The sequence below is a fragment of the Schistocerca cancellata genome, chromosome 1, assembly GCF_023864275.1.
Source record: "Schistocerca cancellata isolate TAMUIC-IGC-003103 chromosome 1, iqSchCanc2.1, whole genome shotgun sequence".
NCBI classification, from domain to species: domain Eukaryota; kingdom Metazoa; phylum Arthropoda; class Insecta; order Orthoptera; family Acrididae; genus Schistocerca; species Schistocerca cancellata.
This window is the reverse complement of record NC_064626.1, coordinates 346,420,298-346,439,942: the sequence shown is the minus strand read 5'-3', so window position 1 is coordinate 346,439,942 and position 19,645 is coordinate 346,420,298. Positions and strand designations below refer to the sequence as shown.

The following is a 19,645-nucleotide window of genomic DNA, read 5'->3' as shown; positions in this document are numbered from 1 at the left end:
GGACATATACCAAATCTTGATGGGATGTACTGAACAGGATGAGGAAATGATTGAAAAGACAGACAGAGAGAGAGAGAGAGAGAGAGAGAGAGAGAGAGAGAGAGGGTGGGAGGGAATAAAAGAAGCCATGTAAGCATAAGAGCAAGCGGGCTGGGGGGGAGAGATGAGGGGGGAAGGGGGATGGGATGTTTCAAACTTCTGAGAAGCCATCAGCCACATGGATGATAGCAGCCACCAGAAATTTCCATTTCTCTGCAACCATCCCAACTTTAGTTCATAAGAAGAGCAATGGAAATAGTGACATGAAAGAAGAGGATCATCTCTAAAATGTGCATAAAAACTGAATCTACAACTCAGTTGTACTCCCAAAAGCACACCCTTAATAATCTTAGTTTGTACACAAAATGGGCTCCTAATAACTGTCAGGATATATTTATTCATAGTTAGTGGTTTACTGCCAAGATAAAAGGGTAAGGGGCATTTTACCAAGGAGATACAGTTCTTTTTCCCCTATGAAGTGATGTGGAAATAACTGATCCAACAACTGACTGTAGTGTGTGGTACGACTGGTACAAATCGTATCTCTGAAGTTACTCTAAGTGTCAAGTTATCCTATGCCATTTACAACCTGGTATTTTTGTAGTTAGAAGTAAATTCTGTGCCCTTAAATATGAGTACATTATTTTGTGTGTTGTATAAGCCTTACCATACAACTGGTGACCCTGACACTACAGAAACAATTATAAAGTGTGGATAATTTATTTTGGAGACAGCTAAATACAGTGCCACAAAAATGGAAGACACTCACAATCAGTGGTGTGCCATCAAGAACGAGATTCAATAAATTTGCCATAAAAAATTTGGAGCTCTCTCTTCTTGCAATGCCCGCATCTCGTGGTCGTGCGGTAGCGTTCTCGCTTCCCACGCCCGGGTTCCCGGGTTCGATTCCCGGCGGGGTCAGGGATTTTCTCTGCCTCGTGATGGCTGGGTGTTGTGTGCTGTCCTTAGGTTAGTTAGGTTTAAGTAGTTCTAAGTTCTAGGGGACTTATGACCACAGAAATTGAGTCCCATAGTGCTCAGAGCCATTTGAACCATTCTTCTTGCAATGTAAAAAGTGAACACAGTACAATGCAAAGAACTGGTATTTTCAAACAGTACAAAGCCCCGTGTTGATTCAACAAATGAAATGAAAATAAAAACTACACACTACAGCGCATTTGATCTTTCCACTATGCGAGAAGGTAAAATGATGCCAGATTTGAGAATTTTGACTGTTCTGATGATTTATTCTGCACTGCACCCATACTCAGGAGCAAATGTCCATCCACTGGTTCAAGCAGTTCTTCCATGCTTTGTTTGCAGTTACGAGCCCTGCCATTTATTCCCAACCAACCACAAATTTGATTCACAGTCAGGGAAAATATATTTTGCACCAACAAGTTACCAGAGATTGCGAGCAATTTATGCTAGTCATCAGCAATTGAGACCAGCAGATGATAGCATTGGTGCTGGACGTTGTTATGCAACCACCACTTCATAATCTTTGCCTTGCTTTAAAAGCTGAATTAATTGCTCGCTGCATCAAATTTCCCGGCCAAACTGAAACACATGATTTATCTAGAAAAACAAAATGACAAAACAAAACCCCTTCAGAATCTTGGCAGCCCCTATAAGGTATGATAAACACATTTACAGTTTTGGGTGATGTGTTGTTACATATTTGGCAATAGCAACTACCATCACAAGCACAAGTGCAAGTATCAGTGCTAGTGCACAAAGATAAACCAATAAACAAGTGGTCGATAGTATACACACCACACTGCAGAGCCAAAATCAGTTGCCATGATATCATCAGCTGACTCCATCTGGCAGACGCTGAACATGCCCAAAGAGAAAACAGCAGAGTGTTTTGCTATCATGACCTACACCTGCTGAGCATATCCAAAGAGCTCCAGAGTTTATGCGCCACAGCTGAGGTGCTGGCAGGATAAGTTTGGTCACACTAGCAACGGAAAGGATGTAACTAAACAGATGTGATTCTGACACACCACAGTGCAACAACTCCAAAATTACAAGCACCCTGGAGGCAACTTAATTAATGTTTGATGGTATCACAGGCATTTCAGACAGCAAGCACTGTAATGCACAAAACCATGAACTTCAGGTGCGCCGAACTATTGCAGTGCTCCTTGCTCACTCAGTGCCATCTACACAACTGACAAGTCACAGGCGCTAGTCAGCAGCAATTGGTGCAGTCCTGCACCAACAGGTCAACAAAAATTGGTAACTGTAGGATTTTTTCCCAAAAAGTAGTAACTAGCATAGTAGTGGTGGAGCATGTATTACAGAGAACTGCTTGCAATTTAATGAAGCTGTTAAATATTTCTGCCCCCACATTAAAGCTCACCCTAAGCACAAACCAACAGCATCTGCCCTCTACAACAACAGTGATAAGTGTGCTCCACGGCAGTTCAGACATGAGTGCATCACCCAGATCACAATGGATGTGCAACACATATAAGGGGCAGTAAGAAACAATTCCAATTACTTTTCCTGCACCTGTGGTTCGGCAAAAACCATGGACTACAAAGAACTCACCACCACTGAGACTGCAAATATATGACTACAGCATTTATTGGCCAACTTTTCCACAGGACTGTGACTCACCCAGATCTCATTGTCAGGCACCAAGTTAACACAATGGTGTGATGTCTCCCTGCAGAAACCAAGGCCCTACATTTTGTTAAAGCTCTGCCAAGCTGCTTTTAACAATGTTCACAATCTGTCACACCCATGAGCAAACATGACCACTCCAACCATTGTACACCAGGTCTTTCTGGTGTTGCAATGGGGAGACTACATCTCGGAGATCTTGCAAAATCATAAAGGTCTCTATTTCGAGTCAAGGCAGTGTGGGTCGTACATTCATTCTTAGCAGACACCACATCAATGCTACAAGTATCACCAAGTGCAGAGACATTCATGCACACCTGACCTGTGGACCTATGGTTACCCCCCCCCCCCCCCCCCACTCCACTCGCCAGCAGCCACACCTATGATGGCAATCACTGATCACTGCCGCAAACAGTCTGCAAAAGAGCCAGCCAGTAAATATAAACTTTAAATTCTTTTACACTCCAGGTGCTCTGCACTATTAAGGGCTGGGGCTGGTGTGGGGTGGGGAGAGGGGTGGGAGTGGGGGAGGGAGCCTGTGTAAATAATTAATCCAGTAATCGACTGTAGTGTGTATTACCATTGCTTCAAAGTTTATCTTTGGAGTTACTCTCACTGTCGAGTTATCCTATATTGTTTACAAATGGGCATTTATGTATCTAGAAATACAAAGGTAATCCTATATACTTAAATTTTGTGTTCATTATTTTATGTGACATATAAGCCTTACCCACAGCAATACTAATGAGTTCCTATTGTGACACAAAAATTTGTTTAGTTATCACAACCTCAGTGTCAGGTGTACCGATTATGAATATTAAACAAAAGCCTCAATGCAATTCTCAGTGTAGTGTTGCTTCTGCATCGGAACAGAATGTATATAGACTTTCTCAACACTTAGCAGTTCCCTCCTCATGACCATTGTCCTTTGCTCCTGATGAAGAAGAAAACCAATTTTAAAAGTTCATGTTTGAGGTACTTTGTTATTTGTGTTTTGAAGAATGTTGTTTCATTTTTCCAAATTTCAGTAAAGTGCATTTATTTGCTATTCTTCTCTGTTGTGTACTGTTGGTCTGTTTTTGGTTATAGTATTTTGGGCTTACTACTAAATGTCGTATTGGTTCACTTACATATCATGTATGCTGCTTCTTGGGTTGTAACACCAGTCATGTAGCTTAAACCTTTATTGAATTCACCTCTTTTGATTAAAGACTCAGGTGTTTCTGAGAGAAATCTCCAATCTCTTTCTTTCCAACCCTCATACCAGCTGTCACCAGGCATAGTAAAATTAGTATCCAATACCGGAGCCCAAGGGAAGGTACCAACCTGAGGCTAAAAAAAAATAGAGAATTATTTTTAGACCACTGAAAGAAAATTCACTTTTTTTCTGAATAACAAGCTGCATTATACCTGGAACTTGCTGTTTCCAAGATCAATATAGGAACGCCCCTGTTTCAAACAATTGACCAGTTTCCATGATGTTTCAATGCTGCATCCTATGTGCTGAGCATATACTCGGCTTGTGTTTTGTGCTCTGTATTTGTCTATGGTGAATGCCCAGTCAGCCAATGCAGAGCCACTCTATACAAAAAAAAAAAAAAAAAAAAAAAAAAAAAAAAAAAAAAAAAAAAAAAAAAAAGACCTCATTTTCAATCTTAATACATATTACAGTGTTGATACCAACAGAAGACACATTTAAAAATTCATGGGTAATATGCTAGGAGTGCAATGATTTTAAATAATTTTGTAAGTTCTTTCTTGCCACAATACGAAGTATGATATGGGTTACTGATTTTAAAAGATGAATGTTTTACTTTTGGTCCACTGTAATGGAATATTAACTTCTTGTATAGTGCAGGCCAACATAAATAATACCAATAAGGTCAGTAAACTGGCAGACAATGTTACGTGAAAAACATTACCTCACAAGTAATTCTTTGAATGGACACTTGCCTACATAAAGCTGACTTAAGGTACTAACTAAGATTGGTTACCTGTGCGATCACTTTGCTGACTAGGTTTCTTGTGCGGGGTGCCACCATAAGCAATCCTGCTGATGCTGCCCCTGCTCCAGGTCCAAACAGAGTGATTGATTTAGAATCTCCATTGAAGAACCTGATATTGTCATTTATCCAATTTAGGGCCATTGCTTGGTCTAGGATACCATAGTTCCCAGGTGAGTTTTCATCTCCTGTGCTCAAGAAACCTTTAAACAGAAAACATAAATGTTATGTTTCAAGTTGCTTTGTTGCAAGAATTGACTTGTAAGTAAAAACAAATGTTAATGTAGGCTTCTTATGAAAGTTCTGTGGAGCAGATATGATTCTTTGTCAGATGAATAATAGATCTTCTGCCAGTTCAGTTTGTCTGTACTGCTTCTCTCATTACTGATCCACCAACTATATACAACTTCTATGTCTAATGCAAAATGCTGTTTTTCTCACAAAGGGATAGCATTAAAAAGAAGGAATATAGACACAATAAGAGAAAAAGGGCAATTACATAACCAGTAAAACCCAATTATGTACTAAATGTAACACTAAAACACATCGGGTGGTTAATAAAATTATTAACTTACAGTCTGAATTAAATATTTAAGATTGTCTCACCTAAAGCTCCCAGTCTGTAATTTATAGTCACTACAACCACTTCATAAAAACCTGCCATCATATGAGCAGGAAATAAGTTTGAGGCACCACTGGTAAAATCTCCACCATGTATATAAACCATAACAGGAAAAGGCTGGGCTCTCCCTGATGCTGTCTGGAACCAGAACAGAAAATCTTATTACTGGTTGTGCTGGAACTCAGTGGAATGTACAGTAATATTTACAAGTAACAATGAGTGAACTACATGGCATTCAAGTGAGGAAAACAGCCATAAGAATTACAAGAAACCTTAAAAAACTTCTCAGGCTGATAAAGAAACTCAAGATTTATATAAGATATATTTTTTTTACTTATAAGGTTTCAACAAATTCATCCTTAGATTAATACATTTCTGTGGATAACATTTCACTTTTCAATACCATCAATAAAATCAAAGTTATCCAACAACACAAAACAAGTGTCCATCAAAGCTTCAGCTGTATTATTTGACATAAACATCATCTAGCCAGCCTTCTGATGGATATGGCAGATACAGAAGTGTTTTGATGCAACTGTCACACAGTTTTACTGCAAAAATCAAATGATATGTGTGATGATGTGTTATTCTGATGGAACAGAACTTCCTTCTACAGCTCCCCCCCCCCCCCCCCCCCCTCCTCATGGAGTATCATATTACACTGGATAAAATGACTTCAGAAATCAGTGAATATATTACTCCAACAGAGTCAATATTTTTTTAATAATTATTTAGCAATATAAGTTACAATGTATTTCAAACACATTTTAACAAAAGAATAAGAGTGGAAAACCAATAAATATCATTTAACTTAAAATAGGTGTCTTATTATTTATTAAAACACATTTTTTACCCTGAACTCCAAAACAGTTACCAAAAACTACTTTAAGCAACACTAAATTTTACCAATTTGTCCATAGAGGACCCAAACTCTCCTTTAGTTAAGTGATATTCCATTCCTCCTCCCATGACCAACTTCTAGAATCGCCCCTGAAGCATATCCTTCAGTTTGTCCATTAATACTCCCTAGTGACAGTTTTGCCTGTGGAGAGATACTTTGCAAGTGATATGTAATGAAAATAACAAAAAAGAGATACCCATGACTTCTCTTCATAATGAAAGAACATTTGCTTTAAGCATTAAGTGCACTTTCACATTTTATAACTGGCTGACATTTATTCATTTTTCATACATCCTTATCAAATGTCAGAGAAGTTAATTGGAACTGTGCTTAACATTCATGAACAATGTTCTTTTGAATGTATTTCCTGCTGAGGGTTAGCAGATGGGCAGAAAGCTCTGTTATGTGCAAAGCTGCGGATGTGTACAATACAATGAAAAGAATAGTTGCTGCTCACCACATAGCAAAGATGCTGAGTCGCAAAGGCACAACAAAAAGACTGTCACACAATTAGCTTTTGGCCATCCACACTTTTGTCAGAATTAGACATCATACACACACACGCACACACTCACACAAACACAACTCACACATACATGATCACAGTCTCTGAAAGAGACACTGGTGTGTTGCAAATACATGTCAGGTGTGTTGTGAGACTTGTAATGTCTTCTAATCTTCCAAAAATAAAATTTCTAGAACATAAAAAATAATTGCTCCTATTCAAGAGTCTCACATAACAAATTTTTAAAATTTGTTTCTTATAGCTGTTCCATAATTTAAAAAATGTATTGTATGTACATACATTATGTGGTTGCTTTATTTGTCTCTAGGAAAAAGATCGAATGTAGGTGTCTTGCGAAAGTTTGAATCACAACTCTGGTATGCCTCAAAGGAACAAAGGGTTGAGAAATGCAACTGCAGTGGATACAGTTAAAGCAAAACGGTTGAAATGGTATGGGAATGTATACTACTCGGGTGCGGACAGATGCCCTAAGAAGATGATGGAATGGATTCCAGCTGATATGAGAAGAAGAGGATGCCTGAAAATAACATGGAAAAAGAGAATCAGATGAGCTATGTCAGAGAGAAATTTGCAGGCAGAAGATTGCAAAGATTGGAGATTTTGGGAGCTAGAATGTGAGAAACAACTGTAACGTTGTATTAAATTGCAAAATATATACATATATAAGACTGTCAGATGGTATCCAAAATAGCTTATGCAAGACAAAACAGGAAGACTGAAAAATTATGCATTTATTACTGTGGAATTCCCAGGGGTGAATTTGTAAAACTATCAGAGAGAAGGACAACTGACAACTCAGGATCGATAATGATGAGTAAGAAATGATTAATTGGCCTTTTTGATGACTTAAATGAATCGATTAATCATGTTGATTAACTGTATCCTAATAACCGGTTATTGATAGATCATTATTTTATGTCTTTATTTTTAGGTCTATTAAGCATTCCCCTAAAATAATTCTTTTGTGGTAAAAAGGCATATTCTAAGAAAAAGTGATACCATCATGTTTATGCTTTTCAAGCCATAACTAACAGTAGCTGCTCAGTTTTGCCTATTAGGTAATTATCATTTTTTTCATTTTTAGCAGAAATATACATCCATTTGACATTTATTAGTAAAGCTAATTAATTTTCATCACAGATGATATAGTGAACATGCTTACAAGCACCAGTTTTTTCAGGAAGTGAAGAGATGAACATTAATTTGTAATTTTTTTCCACTGAGTCTCTAATGGCAATCTGTTACTAAGTCCCCTGCTTAGGAAACAGTTTTTTCAGAAGGTATGGAGGAAGCTACTATTCCCAGATATTTGCAAGACAAACTATGCAGAAAAGCATACATCGCCTCATTGTCTTTCCAGAATTGCAAAAGGCAATCATTTTTTCAGTGGATTACGTTTTGGTGTAAGTTGAATTAGAGACTAAATCCTGGCTGTTTGTTGTTACTGTGCTACTGCTGTATTGAAACAAATGTCTCATGAGTGTTACACACCTCATATTCTGCAGTAGTTGGTAACTGTACTTGTGATTCTTTGACACGGGCTACCGTCTGCGTCTGCTTCTTCTGAACATGACATATAATGTGCTAATGGTCATAGTTATCACCAAGGTATCTTGATAATGGACCCGCCTTATGCAAGGATCTAGAATCACGCACAATGACAACACTTTGGTCTTCTCAGTATTCTGAATGCGTCTTTGGTATTGATCTTGGAGATTCTCTCTGAGACTTTTACATTCTGGTGTCAAAATATCTGTGTCTATTAACTTTCTTCACAACAAATAAATAAAGGGTATTACTTTGCTATCTGTTACATAATTTTGATCATTGATTTCTTCAATAACTCAGTATAAGGGCTGCAGAAGTGTAATGGTTTCTTTTATAACTGAAATTTCATAACCATTGAGCATATTTGGATCTCCAGATTGTCAGCATATCAGTGCTCACTACATCTGACAAAGAAATGAAATGTTGAAGTATTAAAAAATTGAGTTCTGTGTTGTGGAGCACTGCTCAAAGAGCTTAAGAATTTTACACTCCAATTTTCCAGCAAACATTTGAAGTCTCTGAAATTTATCTGATATAATGACACTTTGTTTTATGTATGTAACTATTCATTTTACCGTCAAAACTATTTGTATGAATCCTATTGCTTGTTCTATGGCTTTTTGCATGCTGCCAAAACTAGTGTCTGTGAAATAGTGAATGTTTTTACTTTAGTTTCAGTAAAACATAGTCAACTATATACTTATTTTTGCTGTTCATTTTTTGAACTTTATAACAAAATGGGAAGTAGACTACCAGAATACTTAGATGATTGTCTTTCAGAGACACACGGTTAATTTTCAAGTGATTCATAGGTGGGCGAGGAACAGAGAAAGGATGACATTGTCACTGTGCGATGAGGGAATGTGAAAGGGGGAAATGTTTACCCATTTCTGTCCACTGCTGACAACTCACAGGTTCACATACCTCATACTGATCAGCAGCTATGGTATAAATTACGATAAAAGTAACAAGGTTTGGTGACATTATAGATAAATACATGTTCAAACACCTGCTTTTTATTTCTGAGCTGATGCACTCAACACAACACTTCACCAAACTACTTAAGAGCCACTACTGTTATTACAGCACTGATGTTGGCAGCAGTCATAAACAGAACATAGTTGACATGATATGTTCTGACTTATGCCCGTGTTGTACAATGAGTACTAGGAGGCAGTTGGACTTGCCCGTGTTGTACAATGAGTACTAGGAGGCAGTTGGACTTCTTTCCTTAATCATGTCATAGGCAACATGTCAACACTCAACAGACTCTAAAACCAAAGTGAAAAAACTGAAATAATTAAGCATAAGGATAATAGATTATGTAAAATTGTGGCGAAAGAAACATCAGTATGCCAACAATTGATTACCAAACAATTGCAATTAATTTATCGGTTGCAATTAACTTCCCATCCCTACTGACAATGACTCTCAAAGTTAAACACAATGCATGGAGCTAAGGCACTCAGTTTGAGAAGGTGCGTTTCTTTCTTTGCCTTGCATCCAAGTAAACACTGGCAGCACTCTGTATTACTCAAGAATCTACATAAATGCCCAATTCACTCAAAGAAACTCCATGATTTGTATCAGTAGGAGGGTCTCAGGCAAAACACTGTAGCTGCAACTCGCCTGAGAGCGAAAAGTTAATTTTTTTCAGGGAGTACAATGTGGGTGCATCTCAAGGTCTAAAACAGAAGGTGATGATGACAAAAAATTGTATTTCACCTGAAAATATGTTTGAGGAAATTTAAGTCCCTGCAGAGATTGTTAACTTATCCTAGTACCTAAACTTTCTATGTCTTGCAGGTGAATACAAAAACAAAATTCATAAGTTTATCTTGTATGCTCTGGAGACAAGTGGTTAACTTACTGTTGGTGAATATATATTTAAGTACAGGCAGTCTTCATCCATGTCGCGAATTCCTTTTGTTGCTCCTATGTACTGTATTGGCTGTGGGCAAGCAGGGCCAAAGTCCACAGCTTGTATAAGTTGCCAGCCTCGATGTGCTCTTGGTGGCTGCCAAAAATTATAACATCAAGTTAGTAACTTCATGAAGTATCCTGTGCTGAGAGAAGTTTGTTACACCATAATCTCTGTAGATGCCACTACAAAGAAACTTAATATTCAGAATATATAACTGAGATAGTATACTAATCTAAGATAAAAAAATCTTATATTTATTACAGAGAAAATTTTGGTCCTGTAAAAGTTGGTAAATCAACAACTCTTAATCACCCATAAAAATACTTTAACAAGCTCCAATAATCAAATACAATGGTCCTGAATAAATCATCATTGATGCTTGAACAATTCAACATTTTTAGTTTATGTGCCACAGAGTGAAAATAGTGCTAAACACAAGAAACAGTTATTGACAAGTAATCTGCTGATATCTTCAGAAAATATCCACCAGCCACTGTGAATAGAAACATAAAAAACTTTCAAACAGTGCCACAGATAACATTTGTTCTGTTTCATTCTCATGGAATGGTAAGAGATAATACTAAACATAGACTGTAATAATACCAGAAGAGCACACTTTCACCACATGTGTGTCTGTGCATGTTTTGGGGGAAGGAAAAGTAAGATTGCAGAATAGAGCACAACATGAAACAGATGAAACAAATTACTCTTTATTTTTTATTTATTTTGAGAATCAGTTCTAGCTAGGATAAAAGTGGCTTCTTTCTGCATACTACAATAAATAATGGGCTTCCATAGGTCATGTGCTGCATTTAGAATTGAAACTTAAAATATAAAAGTTCTGTTAACCAAATAGGTATCAAGTTGTAAGTTGTAAATTGCACAAGTACACTGATTATATTTTTAGATTTTGGCATTCTAAAATCAAGAAACATGTAAAGCAGATCTGATGAATATGTCAAAATAGAATATATTCAGTGCAGTTTTTATGCTGTTGGCCTTGTCCCATAAGATGTTGTGCTCTCTCTCTTTTTTTTTCTCTCCCAACATCAAGTAGTCAACCTTGTTAACATTCAATTCACTGGTGAACAATAACTGGCTGTCTTTTATATTTGGAGAAGCATAATCAGAATACTGTTAATAACTACAATACAGACTGCTTTAAAAACCATTCTAATCAGTTGGATGACATTCAGAAAACCTTGTATATAATTTACAAACTGCATTGGTTTTCTCACCATTTGCGTTTGAGTGTTACATTTGATTACTTCTTTTTTCTCTGAGAATTACTGTGTCTACATTAGTGTATATTGTTCTGTAAGTATAGACATTAAGCACAGGTGGCACAATATTATGCAATATCTTTTCTTGCTGTACTCAAACTGTGAATAGTATAGATGGGACAACAAAATTTACAGATATATTAACTTAGACCTTTACTACACCCTTTTCAATGTATGAAACACTTTAGCCAGTGACATATCTGAAGAGATATCACATAAAAATATTTTTTTCCCCTTGCCAGTTGAGTGAACAACTGAATTGAAGCCAGAATCTTGCAGCAAATCTACAGTTCAAATTATGTATTTAGTCTGAAACAAAAGCAAGGGATGATTTCTTTGACGGATATATAGCAAATCTGCAACGACTTACATCCCTTTCTCCACACTAAGTACACTGTATATGTGATTTACTAAATACAGTAGCAAGACAACATGCATATGCAAGGGCTTAATGAAAGGGCTTTATAATGTGAAGTTCAGTCTTTATTGTTACTTTACATTCAATGATGACAGACATGGGTGCTTTTAACAACACAGTGACAATGTAATGATATTGAAGGTAACATGAGAATGGGGGTCCGGTGGACAGAGGACACTACTGCAGCTGTGAACAAGCACATCATATGTGTAACACCTGCTGTACAGAAAGTAGTACTGTCCACCATGGACAGGAATGTGACTCCAGAAATTAATGGACGAGTAACCTAACACTTATCCTACAGTATCAGAAGCTAGCGGCTAGTTTACGAGACTCGCCAGAATGCCTTTATTAAAGTAACAGTACACAAGGCAGATCATCAGTTTCAAATTACTGTCTTTTTTAAGAGAGTATTGAAACTCAGTGACCTGTTGTTTGGATTTGGTTCAAATCTGTATGAAATAATGAATCCTGGATGTCAACAAGCACTAGTATCTCTGCATATTTTAGTCCTGCATTAAGTGAACTTTCATACTGTTTTCAGGTTATAGAGGTCATTGTGAAAGACTGTTTGGATAGTGTTTATAGCTAATTGAATTGCTCACAAACATGTTTGCAGATCATTGCATTCTCCCCCCCCCCCCCCCCCCTCCTCTCTCTCTCTCTCTCTCTCTCTCTCTCTCTCTCTCTCACACACACACACACACACACACACACACACACACACATGTTTGCATGCACATATTCTATGATGGGATATTTCAGTTCATAGGAGAAATATTCTCCAAATTCTGGTTTGCGTGAATTTGAAAGTGGGTTGATCACTATTCTTTGACTGATACAAACTATATGGAGCATTACAGAATATATTGGAGAAATTTATTCATCCTCAATATCCTCCATCAACAATTAACAGTGGCTTGATGGCAGCTATTGTTACAGTATGGAGCACCATAGAACTGGCGCAGAATGTAACTTGCTCCTTCATTAGATTTACATGGCTGCTATAGTGCTGACTGTGCATGTGTGTGTGGCATGGTAGAAAGAAATGTTTCAGTACTTTAACCATAAGTGCAATACAATGTTTACTGTGAAGGCAAACAAGAAACTGGCTAAAATTACAAGATGACTGGTGCTCCAGTATGCAGAAGAGTGTCTAGGAGGATAGGTTGGAGTATGGTGAATACATTTACCACATAGATATATTTATCCAAATATGATTTATTTACAACAATTCATTCTTTTCTTCTGACTGTTTTTATGTTGTCCACCATGACTTCCTCTTCTGGGCCAACTCCTTCATCTCAGCATAACACTTCTATTCAAAGTCCTCAATTATTTGTTGGCTCTATTTTGATCTCTATCTTTATCTACAATTTTTACCCCTAAAACTCAATCTGGTACCACGCAAGTTATTTGCTGTTGTATTAATACATGTTCTATTGTACTGTCCCTTCTTTTAGTCAGTGTTTTCCATGCATTCCTTTCTGCACTGATTCTGCAGAGAAACTCATATTTCTTATCTTATCAGTTCAATTCATTTTAAGCACACTTCTGTATCACCAATCCCAAATGTTTCTATTCTGTTCTTTTTTGGTTTTCGAACAGTTTAAGATTTACTTCTGAATAATGCTGTGCTCCAGATGTATATATCCTCAGAAACTTCTCCCTCAAATTATGTCTTATGTTTGATCCAGTAGACTTTTTTAATGACGAATGCCTGCTTTTTCTGTGCTTCTCTGATTGTTTTATATTCTCTGCTTTGTTATACGTAACAGCATTCCTTCATTTCATCTACTTCATGATTCTCAATTTCGATGTCAGTGATTTTCACTTTAATTGTTCTGGAAACTGACCATTCCTAAACTGACATCAAAATATCTGCTACACCTCATTAATTTGTCTTGCTTTGGTTTACTTTGAATTCATAGTGTGTGCTTATGGGACTATCAGTTGCATTCAACAGGTCCTGCAGTTCATCCTCATTTTCACTGAGGACATCAATATCATTTCACCCTGAATTTTAATCCCAGTCCTGAACCTTTCCTTTATGTCCATAATTGCTTCTTTGCAGTATAGATTGAACATCCCTGTCTTATATAACTTCCTTTTTCAAGCACAATGTCACATAACTGCCTCTCTAATGTCTTTAACTATCCTAAAGCTAAAGTTTGACAGTTCAGAACAATACTATTGTAACTACACTTGAACATCCCTGTCTTATATAACTTCCTTTTTCAAGCACAATGTCACATAACTGCCTCTCTAATGTCTTTAACTATCCTAAAGCTAAAGTTTGACAGTTCAGAACAATACTATTGTAACTACACTTTGGATGAAAATGAAGTTACAGTGCCACAAACTAATGTTTTGTCTGTGAAATAAAATTGTAACTACTCTGCTTACTACTCCATCATACAAAAACGATGTTCAAAGCATCATAACAACAAATTCTAAATATTTTCAGTGTAATACTATCACAACTGCTGTTATGCTCCTTTTGCATTCATATCTTTGGCAGATAGTGTGCTCTTTTATTTTTATTTATTTATTTACACGTCAAGTTCCATAGGACCAAACTGAGGAGCAAGTCACTAAGGTCATGGAACATGTCAGTACATGAAATTACAATGTAAAAGTAATAACAGATAAAAATAAAATGTTTATTAACCCAAAAAAAGTCATGTCATAAGTTTAAGTAAATGAAATCAACACTACAACAAGAATCAGCTTAATTTTTCAAGGACTCCTTGACAGGAGTGACCCATGAAGAAACTCTTCAGTTACGATTTGAAAGCACGTGGATTACTGCTAAGATTCTTGAATTCTTGTGATAGCTTATTGAAAATGGATGCAGCAGTATACTGAGCACCTTTCTGCACAAGAGTCAAGGAAGTCCAATCCAAATGCAGTTTGATTTCTGCCGAATATTAACTGATTGAAAGCTGCTTATTCTTTGGAATAAGCTGATACTGTTAACAAGAAATGACAGTAAAGAATATATATATTAAGAGGCCAATGTAAAAATACCCAGACTAGTGAACAGGGGCCAACAAGAGGTTTGTGAACTTACACCACTTATTGCCTGAGCTGCCCGTTTCTGAGCCAAAAATATTCTTTTAGAACGGGAAGATTTACCCCAAAATAGAATACCATACAACATATGCAAATGAAAATAAGCAAAGTAGACTAATTTTCGCATTGAACGATCACTTACTTCAGATACCGTTCAAATGAACTGCACTATTTGAAACCGAGCCAATGTTGCACACGACATCCTTTAGTACCAAGCTAGTGTCATCCGCAAACAGAAATATTTTAGAGTTACCTGTAATACTAGAGGGTATATCATTTATATAAATAAGGAACAGGAGTGGCCCCAACACTGATGCCTGGGGCACCCCCCCCCCCTCCCCCATTTGACCGTACCCCACTCAGACCCCACATCATATCCATTCTCAACACTGTGAACAATGACCCTTTGCTGTCTATTGCTAAAGTAAGAGGTGAACCAATTGTGCTCTACTCTCCATATTCCACAATGGTCCAACTTCTGGAGCAATATTTTGTGATCGACACAATCAAATGCCTTAGTTAAATAAAAAAATATGCTTAGCATTCAAAACCTTTTGTTTAATCCATCCAGTTCCTCACACAGATTAGATTAGATTAGATTAATACTTGTTCCATAGATCATGAATATGACACTTCGTAATGATGTGGAACGTGTAAGGTTAATAAAAGATGTCTGTACAAGATATTACATTACACAAAATATTGCATGACACTAATGTTTAAGTTGGTTTTTTTCCCCTTAATTTATATCTAAAAAATCAACCAATGAGTAGATGGAGTTGTCATCTAGAAATTCTTTTAATTTATTTTTAAATGTTGGTTGACTATCTGTCAGGCTTTTGATGCTGTTTGGTAGGTGACCAGACTTTTGTGGCAGCACAATTTACCCCTTTCTGTGCCAAAGTCAGATTTAACCCTGCATAGTGAAGATCATCCTTTCTCCTGGTGTTATAGCTATGCACACTGCTATTACTTTTGAAATGGGTTGGATTATTAACAACAAATTTCATAAGTGAATATATATACTGTGAGGTTACTGTGAGGATCCCTAGATCCTTAAATAGATGTCTGCAGGATGACCGTGGGTGGGCTCCAGCAATTATTCTGATTACATGTTTTTGAGCAATGAATACTTTTCTACTCAATGATGAATTATCCCAGAATATGATGCCATACGAAAGCAGTGAATGAAAGTAGGCATAGTAAGCTACTTTACTGAGATTCTTATCACCAAAATTTGCAATAACCCTAATAGCATATGTAGCTGAACTCAGACGTTTCAGCAGACCATCAATGTGTTGCTTCCAGTTTAACCTCTCATCAATGGACACACCTAAAAATTTTGAAAATTCTACCTTAGCTACAGACTTCTGTTCAAAGTTTATATTTATTACTGGAGTTGTGCCACTTACTGTACAGAACAGTATATACTGTGTTTTATCAAAATTTAAAGAGTCCATTTGATGAGAACCACTTAATAATTTTGTGAAAAACATCATTTACAATTACATCACTTAGTTCTTGGTTTTTGGATGTTATTACTATACTTGTATCATCAGCAAAAAGAACTAACTTTGCATCTTCATCAATGTGGAATGGTAAGTCATTAATGTGTATCAAGAACAGTAAAGGACCTAAGACCGAACCCTGTGGGACCCCGTACTTGTTAGCCCCCCAGTTTGAGGAATCAGCTGTTGTTTTAACATTACATGAACCACTTATTTCAACTTTTTGCATTCTTCCAGTTAAGTATGAATTAAACCAGTTGTTCACTGCCCCCCTCAAACCATAATGATTTAGCTTATCTAAAATAATTCCATGATTTACACAACCAAAGGCCTTTAAGAGATCACAAAAAATACCAATGGGTGATGTCCGGTTATTCAGAGCATTTAATATTTGATCAGTGAAAGCGTATATAGCATTTTCTGTTGAAAAGCCTTTCTGAAAACCAAACTGACATTTTGTTAGTACTTTATTTTTACAAATATGGGAGGCTACTCTTGAATACATTACTTTCTTAAAATTTTTTGATAGAGCTGTCAGAAGAGAGATTGGGCGATAGTTGTTGACATCCGACGTATCTCCCTTTTTATGCAATGGTTTTACAATGGCATATTTCAGTCTATTGGGGAAAACACCCTGCTCCAAAGAGCTATTACATACGTGGCTGAGAATCCTACTTATCTGTGGGGAACAAGCTTTAAGTACCTTACTGGAAATGCCATCAATTCCGTAAGAGCTTTTACTTTTCAGTGATTTTATTATTTTACTGATTTCAGAGGGAGAGGTTGGTGGAAATACAGTTCTTTCAAACTGCACAGGTATGGCCTCTTCTATTAGAAGCCTTGCCTCTTCTAGTGAAGATCTAGATCCTATTTTCTCCACAACATTTAAAAATGATTATTGAAAATATTTTCAATTTCTGATTGTTTGTTAGTACACTTGTCATTCAGTTTTATGGCACTAAAGTCTTCCTGTGCTCTTGGTTGCCCTGTTTCCCTTTCAATAATATTCCAAATTGCTTTAATTTTATTATCAGAGTTACTGATCTCAGACATGATACACATGCTTCTGGACTTTTTAATAACTTTTCTTAGTACCGTACAATAGTTTTTATAATATTGAACAATTTCGGGATCAGTACTCCCGCTTGCTGTTAGATACAGTTCTCTTTTACGGCAAGATATTCTTATTCCTTTAGTTAGCCAAGGTTTTTTATATGTTTTCTTGGAATTATGTTTAACTATTTTCTTCAGAAAATAATTTTCAAATACCCTTAAAAATGTATCATGAAATAAGTTATATTTCAAGTTTGCATCGGGTTCCTTATACACTTCATCCCAGTCTGGCTGCTTTAGGCTTTCCCTAAAGTTTGCAATATTTATATTGTTAATTGAATGCACTGCTTTGAAATTCTGATTTGATATACTGCATGGAGCTATGTCATGTACTGTAACTAGCTGTGCACCATGATCTGAAAGACCATTCTCAACAGGATAAGCATTTATGTCCTTAAACTTATCTTGGTCTATAAAAAAGTTATCTATCAATGTCCTGCTGTTCTTTGTTATCCGAGTAGGAAAATCAATGACGGAGCTCAAATTGAAAGAACTGAGTAATACTACAAGGTCATTCTTCCTATTACACTCTTTCAGGGAATCAACATTGAAATCCCCACAAATGATAATTTGCTTCCCCCTGTCTGACAGATAGCACAACAAAGCATCCAAGTTTTCTAGAAATAGCTGGAAATTCCCTGAGGGGGACCTATACACTGTTACAATTATGAAAGTGCCATCATTTAGTTTTAGTTCAGTGGCACATGCTTCCATATGTTGCTCTACACAAAATTTTTTAGTTTCTAAATTTTTTACACTGTGGAAGCTTTTGACATATATGGCAACTCCTCCTCTCATCATATTATCTCTACTTACATGTGCAGCTAATTTGTACCCATTGATGCTAACATTTTGCATATCAGTGACAATGTGATGCTCAAACAGGCATAGTACATCTATTACATTCTCAGTTTCTATATCTTCTAAACAAAGCAGAAGCTCATCAATTTTATTCTTCAATCCCCCAATATTTTGATGAAATATACTAACATTATTTTTCACTTTACTTTTGTGAGTATCTTGAACTTTTTTAACATCTTTAGTACTTGCCTGGCTGAGTTTCCCACTGGACACTGATCTTACACTAAAAAAGAGTTTCCACCATTAGATGTAGTTCCTTGCCCCTTTAAATTTGCTGCTATCAGCCCAGTCAGTTTTTCTTGTTGAGGTGTAGGCCATGTCTAGTATAGTCCCACCTACAGAGTGAATCAACAGGAACCACACCAATGTGTGACCCTGCACCAGATCCAAGTAGCCGTTCCAACTCCAAATTAACTCTCCTGACAGAAGAGCTCAACTGAGGTCGTTCGTGGCACTCCAGAACCGACACAAACCCAACACTGGTATGACTCGATGTTGATGCAATCTTTGCCAGGTCACAATCTATGCTGTACCCCAGATCTCTGTCAATACTGTTGCCCGGCCCACCCACAATAACCACGGTATCTTCCTTAGTAAAGCCTCTACATAGTGAACCTAAATCCTCTGTAACCTGCCCCAGTCCAGCACTAGGTTTGAAAAAAACTTGTGACCTGGTATTCTGACCCTAATTCATCATGCAGAAGTTGGCCCACACCCCTAGCATGTGAACTACCTAGCAACAAGACTTTCTTTCTCTTTGCAGACTTCCCTACATTCTTATTCAATTTGCTGCTGAAAGCTTGTTGAGCCCTGCCTACATCTACTTCTGTGAGAGGCTCATCAGTTTCTGACTGAGGCAACAGGTCAAACCTATTTTGTAGATTAATAACAAAGCTGTCAGAGGAATTTCTTGGCCTATTCCTTATGCCTGTTGCCACTTCTCACCCCTGTTTACCCTTCTCCCCCCTTAACCTGCCCAGTCCTCGCCTAGCCTCATCTAACTCAGCCTGAAGGGCAACAATTCCCCCCCCCCCCCCTGTTCCACAATTTTTCTATCTCTACTGCATAGCCTACAGAACCACTGATGAGTCTCGCTCATTTTCCCAATTCCCACACCACTACAATCGCCCCAATGAAAAACGTTACTACATCCATCACACCAGACCCCGGAGCTAACGATTCTACGGCAT

The 19,645-nt window shown here is 37.1% G+C and overlaps 1 protein-coding gene across 2 annotated transcripts in view; it reads right to left on the bottom strand.

Annotated features, from left to right (window-relative positions):
* LOC126173509 (cholinesterase) overlaps nt 1-19,645 on the bottom strand; it is a 185,008-nt gene that overhangs the window by 58,523 nt on the left and 106,840 nt on the right. For both annotated transcript variants that reach the window (XM_049920962.1, XM_049920960.1), the window contains exons 3-7: nt 10,144-10,290; nt 5,283-5,436; nt 4,668-4,879; nt 4,084-4,254; nt 3,804-4,005 (exon numbers count right to left, since the gene is read on the bottom strand). In XM_049920962.1, coding sequence (XP_049776919.1) covers nt 3,804-4,005; nt 4,084-4,254; nt 4,668-4,879; nt 5,283-5,436; nt 10,144-10,290 — 886 coding nt within the window. The remainder of the gene's footprint in view (nt 1-3,803; nt 4,006-4,083; nt 4,255-4,667; nt 4,880-5,282; nt 5,437-10,143; nt 10,291-19,645) is intronic.